This window comes from Epargyreus clarus, unplaced genomic scaffold (assembly GCF_041222505.1).
Source record: "Epargyreus clarus isolate Ecla_fem2 unplaced genomic scaffold, WU_Ecla_fem_2.2 ptg000007l, whole genome shotgun sequence".
In the NCBI taxonomy this organism is placed as follows: domain Eukaryota; kingdom Metazoa; phylum Arthropoda; class Insecta; order Lepidoptera; family Hesperiidae; genus Epargyreus; species Epargyreus clarus.
The window spans coordinates 8274057-8288924 of record NW_027332215.1 but is presented as its reverse complement, the minus strand read 5'-3'; the positions used below and the strand labels follow the sequence as shown (position 1 = coordinate 8288924).

The 14868-nt window shown below is 34.3% G+C and overlaps 1 protein-coding gene and 1 long non-coding RNA gene across 5 annotated transcripts in view; both read left to right on the top strand.

Moving 5' to 3' along the window:
• LOC140743346 (uncharacterized) overlaps positions 1–14868 on the top strand; it is a 466218-nt gene that overhangs the window by 423948 nt on the left and 27402 nt on the right. The gene's annotated exons all lie outside the window — the stretch shown is intronic.
• Positions 1–14868, top strand: part of LOC140743344 (carboxyl-terminal PDZ ligand of neuronal nitric oxide synthase protein) — a 287400-nt gene that overhangs the window by 259678 nt on the left and 12854 nt on the right. For all 4 annotated transcript variants that reach the window (XM_073074519.1, XM_073074520.1, XM_073074518.1 and 1 more), the window contains 2 exons: positions 3548–3695; positions 8171–8313. In XM_073074519.1, coding sequence (XP_072930620.1) covers positions 3548–3695; positions 8171–8313 — 291 coding nt within the window. The remainder of the gene's footprint in view (positions 1–3547; positions 3696–8170; positions 8314–14868) is intronic.

Genomic DNA, 14868 nt, shown 5'->3' with positions numbered 1-14868 from the left:
ATAAATATTTAATGTTTAATAATAGTATTTCATCCAAATTTTAATGCGTTTTACAAATAAATTTGTTATGTAAAAAATATTGAAACCTGGTGATGTGTTATAAAATTTCTGAAAAAGGCCGCTTTGTAAATGGACAGATTTGCAAATGAATGGATGGCTGTGAACACCACATATTAATATTTTTTTAGTAAAACTGCGTTTTCTGGGTACTTTTTGTTGCTTTATTCGTTTGATGAAACCATTGAAACCAACCAATGAAATAACATTTTGTATTTGAATAAAATTCATATTCATGTTACTCCGAAATATATTTTAATATGCTTTTAAAGGAATTTAGTTTTCCCTGAATTACGTAGGCAAGCGAACTTTATGTGTATAAAATAGATAGCAACAACGATAATCGATTTTTTTTTTATAGTATAGGAGTAGCAGACGAGCCGCCCACGGACGTCTGTAATCAACCCCAGATAGGATTAGATATTCCCACCTGAGGTCGGCCACAGACGCGCCGCTACCCCTGAGGTCTAAGTTGGTACGCCTCGGAAAAGTATGTCTCCCTTACCACACCCTTCAAAACGGAACACAGCAGCGCCTAACACTGCTGTTATTAGGTAGAAATAGGTGTGGCGGTGGTGCCGCCGGAGTCGAACCACAAAGGGTTCTACCACCTTCAAATTTTTTTTTTTTATCAAGTATTTACTACTACTTTGACTTTGTTTGGCCTGCGGCTAAAAGATAATTATTAATTAAGTGAAATCAAGTTTAACGTGCCTATTGTTTGACTTAACTTAAATTGTGATGAGAGCTGTGCATGAAGGCTGCGTTGGCCATTTGCTTAAGACGAAAGACCTTAGGTTTGTGTTATTTTATTACTCTGATCTATGCATCTGATTCGAAATATCAACAGTGGAAAGAACTATTAATTATCACAAAAATAAAAAAACAGAAAAAATATTTACTGACGCCTCATGATAATATATAAACTCCGTGCCAAGGAATGAGCCATGTACTCATATGTTAGTACGCACAAAAAACTTTACACTCTGGTATCGGGATAATTAAAAAAAAGTGGCCCATATTAGCTAAATTTCAAGGTAGTAAATCTAAAATCGAAGGCCTACCATCGTTTGAATTATCATTAACAATAGATACGGAAATAATCCCTAATTGTTTTAACAGAAATAGCAATTATTACTACGACGATAAATTCGAATAATATAATTTATAGTAAGTAACGATTACCAGATTATCCCAATCAACTCTAATTTTAAATTAAGCCTACCCTCTCGTGAATATACCTAAAGCATTAAAATTTATTTTCCGTCCAACCCAATTCGATTATACCGAATTCATATTAAGCGAGACACTATTCTATGATTAGTATCGCACTAAATGTAATGCGTGTTAAATTATTTATGTTTGATCCGTTCCGATTGTGCCAAATTACGTGTTGCTTGTGATCCCAAATTAATGGGCAGTAAACAGTACGAGTCTTAGTGGCATGAATTATTATTAAATATTTATACACGACTCATGCCTTATTTAGATTATCGATAAATCCAACGAATAACTTGCGCGTCAGTGCCGAAGATGTGGACACCTCGCATAAATACAGAAGCATAATGCTTTTACTCTCGCTAAAAAACCTAGAACGTGCGTCGAACGGACGGATATTCGTGGCGAATACCGAAAACACTAGAGTAAATTATTTACATAATTTCTGATATGCGCGCCTATTCGTCTTTACTTGGCGATTGCATGACATGTTTAACAGAGGAAAATTAAAAAAATAACTTGAAATTAAAATTGGAAGTCTGAATTTAATAGCAGGTATAACTTGTTTTAATTAAGGATGTAATCCAAAACAGCGACACTTTGATCTTCGAGAGAGACAGTCTCTCTTTCTCTGTAAGAGTTTAGGAAGACTTTCTTATTTTAGTATCGGCCGTTTCCCTTTTTATAAATTAGTTACAAACACATGTATCTAAATAGCTGCGAGCGGTCCTCAAACTTGTTTGGGGTTAAGCTAGCAAAATGTCGCCAATTGCCGATGTAAAGTAACATGTCAGCTGGAACCCTAATCTATAAACTGGAAATCCATGCCCAGCGAAATGGAATTTTAAAATTACATTATTTAAATGGTGAAACTTGGTAAACATTAGACAAAACTGTTAGGTACATTTTTGTTTCGTTACAAACATATAATAGTATCCATGACCGTAAGAACTACACTGTATTTTTAGGATTCCGTAGTCAAAGGGGAAGAGGGGAACCCTATAACTAAGCCTCCGCCGACTGTCCGTCTGTTATAGGGCTCTCTTGTGAAATAGGTAGACATTTGTAATTCTTACAACAACACAACGCCGCTAAAGAAGTTTTGACTTTAAAAATTGGTGGTACGAAACACTCAGTGTGCGAGTTCGACTCGCACTTGGCCAATTATTGTTTCATTACAACTTCAGAAAATCACCAAAGTGACATAAAAGTATCGAGCGCTTAAAAAGAAGCATCGCAATATTCCCGTATCATCCTTTTATTTCAATACAACATATTTATATATTTTTATATCGTTTGTCGCACTGAAGCTAAATTCTCGACTTTATTTCATTAATCCGCCGCTTTCATGACTTAACTGGTTTCATGACCGCGGATGAAAAAAAGCTACACTTTTTCATTTTTAATTCTCGTTTATTGTACAGAGCGTTTCAATTTATTATATACTCTGAGAGATTTATCTTTTCTTTATAAGCGTATATACATTGAAAGCTTTTGTAAGCTTGTGAGATCGACCTTTTGAGTCCTTTATGAATTTCAAAGTGAAACAACAAATGAGACTACTATTAACGTACAAGACGATAGTTGAGTTTATTACGATTAAGAAATAAAGACATGTTCCATAAATCAATTTGTATAAAACCTAACAGAACCGGAACTTCTGGATCAACGCGTGGATTACAATGAATTAACGGAAATTCGTTATTTTACTAGACGTTTCATGTGATGCATACTCTTTCATACTTCTTATACCAAAAGATATGTCTGCTAAACCATTTAAGCCTAACCGACATACTATGTAATGGTGAAAATTCCATAAAATCCCTCAACGTGTGGAATCTGCCATTTACCAAACGGATATTACTGGAACATCTTGATAACGCCATCGGCGCTTTCAAACAGATCGTCAGATTGGCAAAACGTCTGCCATATCTCGTCCACCCATTACTTTCTATCACACTACCGAATTTCCCTTTCAGAATGAGATAGATTACGTCATAACTAACCGCGCAAACTAGGTGCGAATTGAGAGATTTTATGCACCTTTGATAATTTTTCAAGAATATTAACGCGTCTATGTTTATTCACCATGTAGTCCTTCATTGTAAAAGGAAGTAAAAATTAATTTCCAATACGCACATAGCTTAAAAATCATAGGTACGAGTACATGCCTAAGATGCCAAGCGACTGAGTTACAAACCACAAGGCTATCACTGCTATTAACTCCAAAGCCTTATTTTGGCTATTAAAACCTGTATTTCTTTGTTCACAGAGCCAAGCGATGAGAATCGTGCGTACCGTGGGTCAAGCTTTTGAAGTTTGCCACAAGATGCAGATCAACTCGCCCGACCACCAAGCGCCCTCGACTTCGTCCGCTGTCGACGAGCCAGCCCCATCTTGCAGCGATGACCCTCCGAAAGGTAAAAATTACCAATGATTTGTGTTGTCACATTTATGATACTGAAAATAAGCGCAGATGAGCTGTCTTTTGGCAGAAAGCATGAGCGTTACCACGTGTTTGTAAATTCTACGCGAAAAGCCAAATTGCGAAATGAGTTCAAATTCTTCTATGTCACTTGTATTGCTCGTGTGCTGTCTGTGAAAAATTGCTTGCAATGCGCTTTGTAATGCACCTGGCAGCCCTGACACGTTCAAATTGTTACCCTAATCAACAAGTCCTTGTGTGGAGTGTGTACATTCCAACGGGACGCACACATTAATCGAAGAGCCGAGTGGACAATTCGATTACAGCTCTGTCGAACTATTGGCGTTGAGCACATTCTCTGATGGCTAATACTCCCGCAGCGTCCGTGTTTGTGAATTAGCTAGCGATCATTTTGCTCCGCGATTATTATTTCACAAAATTTGACACTTTTCTAGCGAATTTCTTGGCACGGCCGCGATTAAGGACATGTCACTGTCATAAATTTATTTGTCAACGGATTCATGTAAATGATGGATGAGTTACTTACGTAAATTGGTGTAAATTTATCACGAACGGCTGACGGCAGCAGACGGACTGATGTGATTGTGTTGAATAGCTGTGTTTACATTTTGGAAGTGTTGAGACGACAGATTACACTATACGCCGGTTTTAGTGGCTTTGACGTAAAATCCGTCGGCGGCGCAGCCGTCAGAATAAAGCTGTAATGTCGCTCGGTTTAGTATTATTCAGTGTGCATGCTAGTTTACGGGTTGTCGCGTGTCGCCCTAAACTTGTAACTGATTTGTGTCATCGACGCATTTGCATAATGAGCAAAACATCGTAACATTGCCAGTTAAACGATATAGTTACTGGAGATTGATATCTTAGTGACATTATGTATTGGGTTTGAAATTTTAGTACGCACTTTGGATTCATCAAATTAAGTTTTTTTTTTATTAACAGTTTGTCCTGAAAAAACATTGATTATCAGCACAATATCAGAAACAAACATGTATTTGATTTATCTCTTAAAAATATTTTTCTTCAAATTTATTGCAATATCAAAGAATGTAATAAAATGTAATGTATAAATAATAAAGAAGAACTTACCAAGACAAGATAAAAAATACAATATAGTTAATGGTTAACTTCATCCCGTCGTATCCTCTAGAGACGCGTAGGAGACGACAACGTATGAAACATTAGCGAGCTTCCCTCGAGAGTTAGCGAGGAATTTTGAAAATGTGAATTTATAATATTCGTATGTAAAAAATTACAATGCTGTACATAGTACCGATTATTAATAATTAACCTATTCAATGGTTATCAAATATTTGACAATTTTGTCTTTAGAAAATGTCAAATTTTGATCGTTGGTGGGTTGGTGGACAAAAATTTTGTAGACTGGAGATTAATTAAGTCCATAAGTAAATCATCTGTACGTAATGCACAATCTTATAGCGGGAAAGTATTATTTATGCTCAAATACCTATGCGTTAGAGAAAAATCGAGAGCTTATAAATAAAAATATTAATAAAAACATGTAAGTAGGTACTTGAGACAAGTTTTTTTGATAATCCGTCGAAATCTTTCAATCTAAAAGTATTTTTATTTTTATACCATCATTATAATATATAAGAAGCAAAAAAGATGTTTGCCGGTAACAAAATTGTTTCTTGGAGCGTGTACCCACATCAAAGTTGGGAACAGTATATTAATATTCCGTTATATCAGACAACTGTGCTACGCACCATAATAGCTCTTGCTAGGTCTTTTCGGAATATAAAAATATTCAGATGAATGCTATGAAACTGGCCTATTTATTTTCATCATATTTCTTTAGGTACCTACTTTAAGTTATTTTTATTTTCATAAGCCATGTAAAGATAGTCATAACATTCAATTAATAAAATTATGTAATGACCAGCGGGATAGATAATAGCATAAATATTTTTTAGCGAATACATAGTTCTTTTATTTTTATATAATCGAAACTTTTCAAAAAGTTTAGTTTATATAATTGTAAAGTACCGCCTGACTTTCTGGGAACGAAAAAAAACGTTAAATAATAAAACTGGCGTCAAGATTTTTACCTGTACGTCAAAGTCTATAGCCTTGCCGTCATAACGCCCATAAAATAATGACGTACACGTCATTCCAGCTGTTACTCGTTGCGTCGGATGTCATAAAACAATACATAAATCTAATTATAATTTACCAACGGCGAACAACGATAGCGAAAAGAATAGCCGTTAGGTATGATGTTTTATTATCCACATCTAATTCTAATGCGTAATATTTAATGATTATAATAATAACAGCTATTACTTAGAGTTTTTGTGCTTCGCCTAAATGGACTTTAATGAATCTGTTATTTAGTAGTTCAGTCTTGTTTGTTATGTTATTATAACGTATAATGTGATGTTATAAGTACGCCTCCAAGCAACATCTCGAATCTTTAATGTTTATACTATTCTCACACAATTTGGTCTTGTTTCAATTTAATCTGTTTTTCAGAAGTTCGATTTAAATGAAATCGAATCAAAATTTCGGGTACAAGATGTCACATAGAGACAGTTATTTACATCGCTCTTAATTTAGACGAGCTCGAGAGCTTCAGTTCAGCATAAATTTATTTCTGATAAACATATTCCTTACAAAAGATAATCTCTAGAATATGTTTTTATTAACGTTTCCGCGCTTGGAATGATTTGGAGGATCCTTCAAGTTGAAAGTAAAGATGTAAGGGAAACATACTTTTCCAAGGCATTCCAGTTCTCAGGGGTAGCGACGCATCTGCGGCCGACCTCAGGTAGGAATCAAATCTTATGTGGGGTTGATTACAGATGTCCGGGCGGCAGTGGCCACTTACCATCATTTGGACTGCATGCCGGTCTGCTATTTCTAATAAAATATACAAGGTAAATTTTTCAAATAGGCCTTCAGGGCTAAATTCGAAACTATAAGGATTAGCGAAAAATGCTGAAAGGAGTTATGACGCCGATTTTGATAAAAACTAAAACCGCATCATTAGTTTTTTTTAAATATCTTTTTCCTTAGACGGGAATCGAACAAGTTCATTTTGAATTTGAAAAAAAAATCTCCTCTATATTATTCCAATATCTGATAGTGTCGCTTATAAGGATTAAATTCTGGGATTTACCTTGTTATATGACAAATTAAAGGAAAAGGTAAATTTTGAAGAAAATACACAATTACATACGTTATTTATTATTGTTAATTTTATGTAGTAAGATGAAGAAAAAAATCTCTACCAGCTAGCATAAAGACAGAAATACAACGAGGGACGCTACATAATTAAAAATATCAATTCCATTATTAGGAGATGCATAAACGTACGTAAGGTATATTGTAGTAAAATTTTCCTATGCAGATTACCTGTAATTCAGAGAAGTAATACGTTTTAGTAGCAGGCCAAAGTCAAGGTTGGTTACAGGCGCCGGAATAGCCGCTTCTTTATGTATTTCCGAACAAAATAGCGCTCGATGTGACAATGTTGCTTTCACGAGGGATTATTTTAACTCCTTGAAATGGTGACAGGTATACTACCATTATATCGCATTTAGTCCAGATATTTCCAGTTCAACTATCGCGACACCACTGAAACTGATAAAGTATTAGGCAGACATTGGTGTTACGGTGTTGCCTCTGGGCGCAAAGGGTTCTATCACCTTACAATAATCGTCTAAAGCATACCGATTATAACAGAAATATAATGGAAGGTAGTTTCTAAAAATAAAATCCCAAGTGGAATAACACGAGGCAATCAAATTAGGCATCAACCTCAATAAATACAATCTTGTAGGATTACGAGCATAACCATCAAATGAAGTATATCAAAATTGTGCAATAAAAGTAACCGATCGCACTAAAGTAAATATTTAAAACGAACATACACCATTACACCGTGTCTGCCGTCCGTCAGAATGTATTTAGTTTGGACTATTTATTTTATTGCAAGCATATCGCAGTACAAATTGAGCGGTTTGATGTTTATTTCTTTTTAAAATCGTTTGACCAGCTCTAATGTGAGTAACTCATCCGGAATGTTATAATGAAAACATAATCAGTTATTTACATGTAAAAATAAACGAATACAAGCGTTGAATTGCACTTACATTAAATTTGTTTATTAAAAATAACTTCATACATATTATAATAAATGTCATAGATTCTATTGTCTACAAAGATATTGGCAAACATAATCGCTCAATTAGGTCTTAACATATATGCGTGAATTTCTTTTAAATTAAGTTGAAGTCTACTAGCTGTAATACCAGTAGCAGTTTTATCTTGATCCTCACCTAACATTTTCTCGTGTTTTTTAACACAATAGTCCTGTACCTGCAATATTAAATACCTATATAATTCCTCTTCTTCTTTCCTATCCAAAAGTCAATTGTATGTTGTAAAACCTTTCACCATTTAATGTTATGAGCTTCTGAACAGCGCCCGCATCAGACTGTGGCGCTTCGGAATCAGGTGGGGCGTCCACGTCGAAGGCAGCCGAGGAGGCCGCGAAGCCCGCGAGACCCAACCATATCGACCTGCTGCCCCCACCGCCCAGGAAGGAAAACAGCCGACGTGCGCAGGTATGATTTTCTTACATAAAATTCTGGTAGGTAGCCACCGAAACTACGGTTAAGCAATGATAAATGTTAAGCAAGATACTGGAGCTATATATGTAAAAATGATGGCATTAAAAAAGAGAATAATTATTATTAAAAAAAAGACAAACCCACTGAGTTTCTTACCGGATCTTCTCAGTAGAGGACGCGTTCGTACGTAGGTCGTAGTAGTTTAAGAAAAATATTGTACCTGACAATTTGTAAGTGCCGTCGTTGGCCTATACAATAAATATATTTCATTTCATTTCATGGGATGTGCCATATTACTTACGGTTAACGTGACGTCATTTGCACTCTGTTAAAGTTATTGCTCTTGTATTTGTCATGGTCACCTAAACCACAGTATAAGGATATACAGTAATTTAACTCGGCCCTGTCCTTGAATTAGATACCTACGGTTGCGCTGGGCACGGTAACGCGTTAGGGCTGCCTGCCTACAGTTTTTTAATTACATCTGCATACTTGACTTTCTTTTTAATTTTTTGATTGTAAATGTTGTATTTTTTTATTTATACAAATGAATGCTATAGTTAATTATATAGAAAGTGTTGAATGAAAATGCATGTTATGTTTTTTAATATGTATATATTACGTAATAAAAACTATTCTTATAATTGGGTACTTGACAGTTACAACAATAAAATATGAAATATGTTCGACATGATAGCTTATAAATTAACATAAATTATGCAAAATTTAGTTTAAATATTTAATACAATATTTAATAATAATTTTAATTAGAGATGCGCCGAATAGTGGTTTCACCGAATAACCGAATACCGAATATTATTCGGTTTAACTTTCACCGAACTGGATATTCGGCCGAATGATTCGGTTTACCAATTCATTGTTTTGCCGCGTAAACAGGTTCTAATATTTCTTTTATACTGTCCATTATTGTCAATTTGCCAGTTACCTGTGTTCATTAAAACTTTGATTTAAGTTGTAAAAAGAAATACTGATTTGAGGTTTAAAATAAATGTTAACTATACTAACTTTACTTTTCACTGGCAATTAGCTGATGTTATAGACAGTAACATAGGCTACATTAATTTTGGAAAAAGAATTAGGGATAAGCGCAAAAAAGTTAAATCCCATGAAAATTTTAGAGTATTTACACTTTTAACGCGGGTGAAACCGCGGGGCACAGCTCGTAAGTAATAAATATGTTCTTTTAAGGTTTCAAAATAAATGTTGATTTGAAGTTTAATTGCTTTATGTTATTAAATTATCATAGGATTTCTTTGACTTAAAATATAACATAAATCTTACATAAGAAGTTTTGTGTTTTAGTTATGTACCGTGTCGTGTATACACGAAAGTAGACATACCTACTCGAACCGAATATATTCGGCACCAAAACCGAATAATTCGGCCGAATACAAATACCAAAAAAGATGCCGAATACGCCGAAAACCGAATACCAAACGAATATTCGGCGCATCTCTAATTATAATCTATACTCCGATTCATAATTGGGTGTACAAAATGTAAACAAAGGTGTTGACCTATCAAGAAAATACCTTTCAAATGGTAGTTTCTTATTTTTGACGATCTTAAAATAATACAACAATAATAAAATATTGATCTAAATAAATTAAGACCAATTCTCATTTTCTAATATTTATATTACCTCATTCAGAATAGTCCCTCGGCGGCATATCGCGCGAACAAACGGGTGCCGAAAGGCCGCTAAGCCACGCCCTCAGCCTTTGTTGCGCCGCGCGACGACGAATAAATACGACGCGTGCGTTGTGCAAGCAAGCCCTTCGTTTATCAACAGTTTCGAGTTTTATTTTGCGCGGGAATAATAAAAGTTGTAAATTGGTCGAAGAAATAGTTTTATTCTATTAATTCAGAAGAGGGATAACCTCAAATAACAAGCTCTGACACCTATCTACTGAACCAAAATTACAACAATCATACGTATTTTTTTAAAATATTAAATTGTATTAATTAAAAACTAATCTAATTTAGTAGTAGTAGTACCTAGTAGATTAAGTATCTAGTATTAACATAAAAATCATTGTAATTGTCTTACATTTCGGAGTTTCCAGGCAGTTTAAAAAATGTTATATCTGGATGTGTTATTGACGAATTGAAGCAACCAAAAACAACACAATATAATCTATAACTTTTCCTCGCCATATTATTCTTGAAACAACAAAATATCTTACAAAACCGTCACATCACCCGCTCGTCACCGTGGCACATTCACGAATGTTCGTGTACCGAGTTAGTACCGGCCCGAGGCGAGTAGGCGTGGCTTGCGTTTCGTGCGTTTGTATGAAGATAAAATACTGTATAATCCTTATACTGTGCCTAAACATTGTGGGGACAGTGACCTGAATCACAGAATAATAAGTACTTACGTACCTGAATGACATTAATGACAAATAATTTGGTGCAACACAAAATTGTTACATTCCATCGCTATGTTCATATAGGTAACTTTATGGCAAACTTTAAATGAGTCTTCCGTACGACCCACTCTTGTAATGATGACCAATTTGTTACTACCAATTTGTAACGTAACTGTTGGTCGAATGTATATCGCAAGATAAAGTTCTTTAAACCGAAGATATGTTAAAAGGTAAGCTTATCCCCGTCACTTACCTTCTCGAGCTCTACATTATTAAATCTTATGGAGGAACTTATATTTTTAGGGCAAAAAAGTACAAAACAGTTCTGTCTGTTTCTCAATCTAGTCCAAATACACAAACTGGCAAATGTAAAATAAACTAAATAAAATAAATTGTAATATAAATAAATGTTTTAATAAATTATAGTAAGGATATTAATATGAGCTTTTTAAAGCACACGATACCTAATATACCAAAGAAATAATTGTAGTAAATAACATGTTGAAACCATCATTTTAGAAGTCGATTTAAACGACGACGGCGTTTTACAGCAGCTCCAGCAGCGCTCCCCCTCGTCCTCCACATTCAAGCCCCACAGGGCGACTGACCCGCCTGTGACAATTCGAAGTTCCAAACTTAAATTTTCATTGTCTTATTAAGTTAACGACAATATTCAGCCAATTTGCATGTTGTAAAGATATCTATGAAAACATTATTATGTGGCCATTATATTCTTTCGCTATCCATGCCACTGCAAGACAGTATAAATACAAATTATTTTGTACTAGTTTACAATTATTATACTATTTTATTATAATTCATTAAATTAAAAATATCAGTTGATTTCCATTTTCTAATTAGCTCAACTTTATGTTCAGAAAAAGAATACAAAGAAAGCGTAAGCGAATCTTTACTGCTCTATATTTTCTCATATTACGAACCAATTTGGTTATAGTTTAAGTGTAAAAACCTTTTATTTTATCGAAAACTCGATAGAGTTAGAGACACTGTCAAGAACTTATCATAATCTTAGTTAATTTCTATGAACTTCACCACCGCAGACTGCACTACTTTTTTCTCTTTTTCTGAACGTTAAACCAAATCAGTAACGAAATTTTTGATAAATTTCGAAACGCAATGTAAATAATTCGCGCAGAAATTTAAAAATAGTAACAATATCAGAACTAGAAATAGAATCCTCTCGTAATAATGGCTCTCCCACATTGGATCCAAGAAGCGTAACAATAAATCAAAACTATAATAATATCATCGGCACGCGAATATCACTTGAATACTAGTGGGCACTAGTGGTTCTCCGACTCTGCTAGTGACGCTAATGCACTGGTGGGAAATCGCGCGAAGAGCTCAGTACAGTAAAATGTTACTTTTTACCTTACATTTATATCCATCCATCATTGTAGTCCATCGACCCACTTCGTCTGTTTCGTTCACGTCATTACACTTGGACGAGGAGTGACGTGTCCTCCTAGCCAACGTCTATTCGATTTATCGCTATAGTTTGTATATTTTTTTATAAGGAATAATTTATATAATAAAGGGATGCATATAAAAGATGCAGATCGCTTACTTACATAACAGGATCCGTTATGTAAGTAAGCGATCTGCAAATTTTAATTCTAACTAATATTATTAATGCGTATTTGAATTTCTTGGTCTGTTCGTTTGTATGTTTGTTTCATTTTCACGCCTTAGATAGTAGGTATCTACCTATAATCGATTACCATGAAAATTTATAGACACGTTGTCATGAGTACGTGTGTCCCGAATAAAGATTTTTTATCAATCCCTTGGGAATGGTACCTTCGAATGCGAGCTAAGCCGCAAATAAAACATAATTTTAATATATATCATATGGTCTATTACTCTTTTTGAGAAAGGAATAAAACATGTAGGGACAAAGATTAAAATGTTCAATGCAGACGTGTACTCGTACTTGTGTAATAGATAAAAGTAGTTTGGTTGCATCCCCAGATAGTTTTAATCAAGTCGTAGCCATAGAGAACAGTTGTTTTTCAACCCTTTTCACACTCCAAGCTCCCGGCTCAATACGCGAAAGATACAGGAAAATAAAAGGTGAAAAATGTCGGGTGATATACAGTTACTCTCCTGTGAAAATGTTCCTAACTTTTCTTATTTTATTTACTCTTGAAATCTTTTGTTACTTAGGATAAAATGTTGGATCCGCCAAACTTTAAGTATTTACTGGAAAAATGTCAAACAACTCTGCATTACAAACACGTGTTGTTTTCTTAGTATTTCAGTCATACATTTAATGTATTTTCTTACTTATGTTTTTTCTTTTTCGTTTTTGTTATTAGAATAGTGGAATAAAGACAAATTGGTAGCAAGTTTGTTGACGTTTTCGAGGACAAATTTAAGAGAAATTTGAATATTGTTACATTCGGGATATTCCACCCTACCCGTAACTTAGTCTTATAAACGCCATCCGTCACCAACTTCAGGAAATAGGAATTAAACATCGTTTTATTGCCAAAACCTAAAAGGACTCAAGCTTTTCGGACTCACTATGAATAAGATATGTTTGATTTATATCGAATCACAAAAGCATGGCTTACGGATTATAAATATAAAACTAATGAATAAGACCCAAATACGTTAATATGTTAAGTGATTACCTACTCTAAAATCTTTTAATTTTCTGACAATTTTCTTGAATTGTTTTCTAGAGTTTGTAAGTGTTAATTCAGAAATGATGTACGAAAGCGAGACATTAATGAGTAATACTGAAATCCTGATGAAGTTTTATATTACTAAGCCTTTAAGAATATAGCAAGATACAGAAAATGTTGTATAACTTTCCCCATTCATAGTCGAGCCTTCGCAAAATAAACGGATTTTGGGACAAAAGTTAACAATTTCAGTTCTCAAACGATTCAATCCGGTGCTTCCATGAACGCAGACTTCTTTGGTTCATTTAATGGAAATCCCTTGAAAATCTCGGCCTTAGGTAACGTGAGATCGTTATGCAAAAATCTATCGAGTCGATTTAGTGGTACCGTTCTTTGTGGTCCTTTAAAAACAGTCATTAGCTTACAAGGTCATAAAAAGTTGAAAGATGGTAAAACCGTTCGTAATTTGAGATTACAAAAAATAATTAAACGTGAACTGTTCGTAGACCCACTGCTTCTATGTCCGGCATTGCTGCTGTGATCTACTTTGAAGAGTTTCATAAAACAGTAACTTTCAGATCAGAAACACTCAATCCTCATGGCTAGTGACATAATAATATCGGTGTAAAGTTTTTAAAGGGAGATATTGTTGAATAAAATTGGAGATAGAAAGTAATAAAGGACCTTAAAATATTCCCATGTGTGCTTTTTAATGTAAGAAACTCAAAGAAATGATAAGAATATTGGCATACCTATTTATTAAATTGAGTCGAAAGCGCGGTGCGGCTTCTTGCACTTTTCAGTTTGCATTCGCTCAAAAGAACCCTCATTTTTTACGAAGTCTTTGTTCAAGTTCTTTCAAAGAACCGTTTGAGGTTTTATGTTAAGTTTCAAGCGCTTCGTGCTCTCCAGAAATCAAAAAGCGCCAGTACTTCATTATGAAGAAAAGATGACCGTTCAATTCAAATGATGCGCTTGGAGGAAAGTAAAAGGAATGAAATTAAAGTATAGAACTAGATTATATAATTTTAATTTAATGTGAGTTTGTTGTGAATGCTTTTTGCATTCACAAGAAACCTGTTAACATTACATTTAGGAAGAATTTTCCGACACATTCTCATTTCTCACAAATCCGTCCATCAGGTCCAAATAGATAAATAGTCCCGATCACCTAAAATTGATGTTTTTAGATATTGCCATCTTTAAAGAGGTAAACGTGTCAATGAAATAAATAACCAAATTAAAATTAAATTTATACACCTGGAACCCGTGATGTTCCTGATAGACACAAACACACACTAAAATAGGCTTCAATATATAACACTTTGTGTGTGTCAACTGTCAACATCACTTATGAAACATTATAACAAAAATGTTAAATAAGAAATACATACTTACTTCTAAATTTAAATCTAAAACACAGTTATTTTTAAAATATTTTATAAGAACTTGAAGTGGTTGCATTCTCTGTCGAGATGGCAGAATAAAAATGCATGCATTATGCA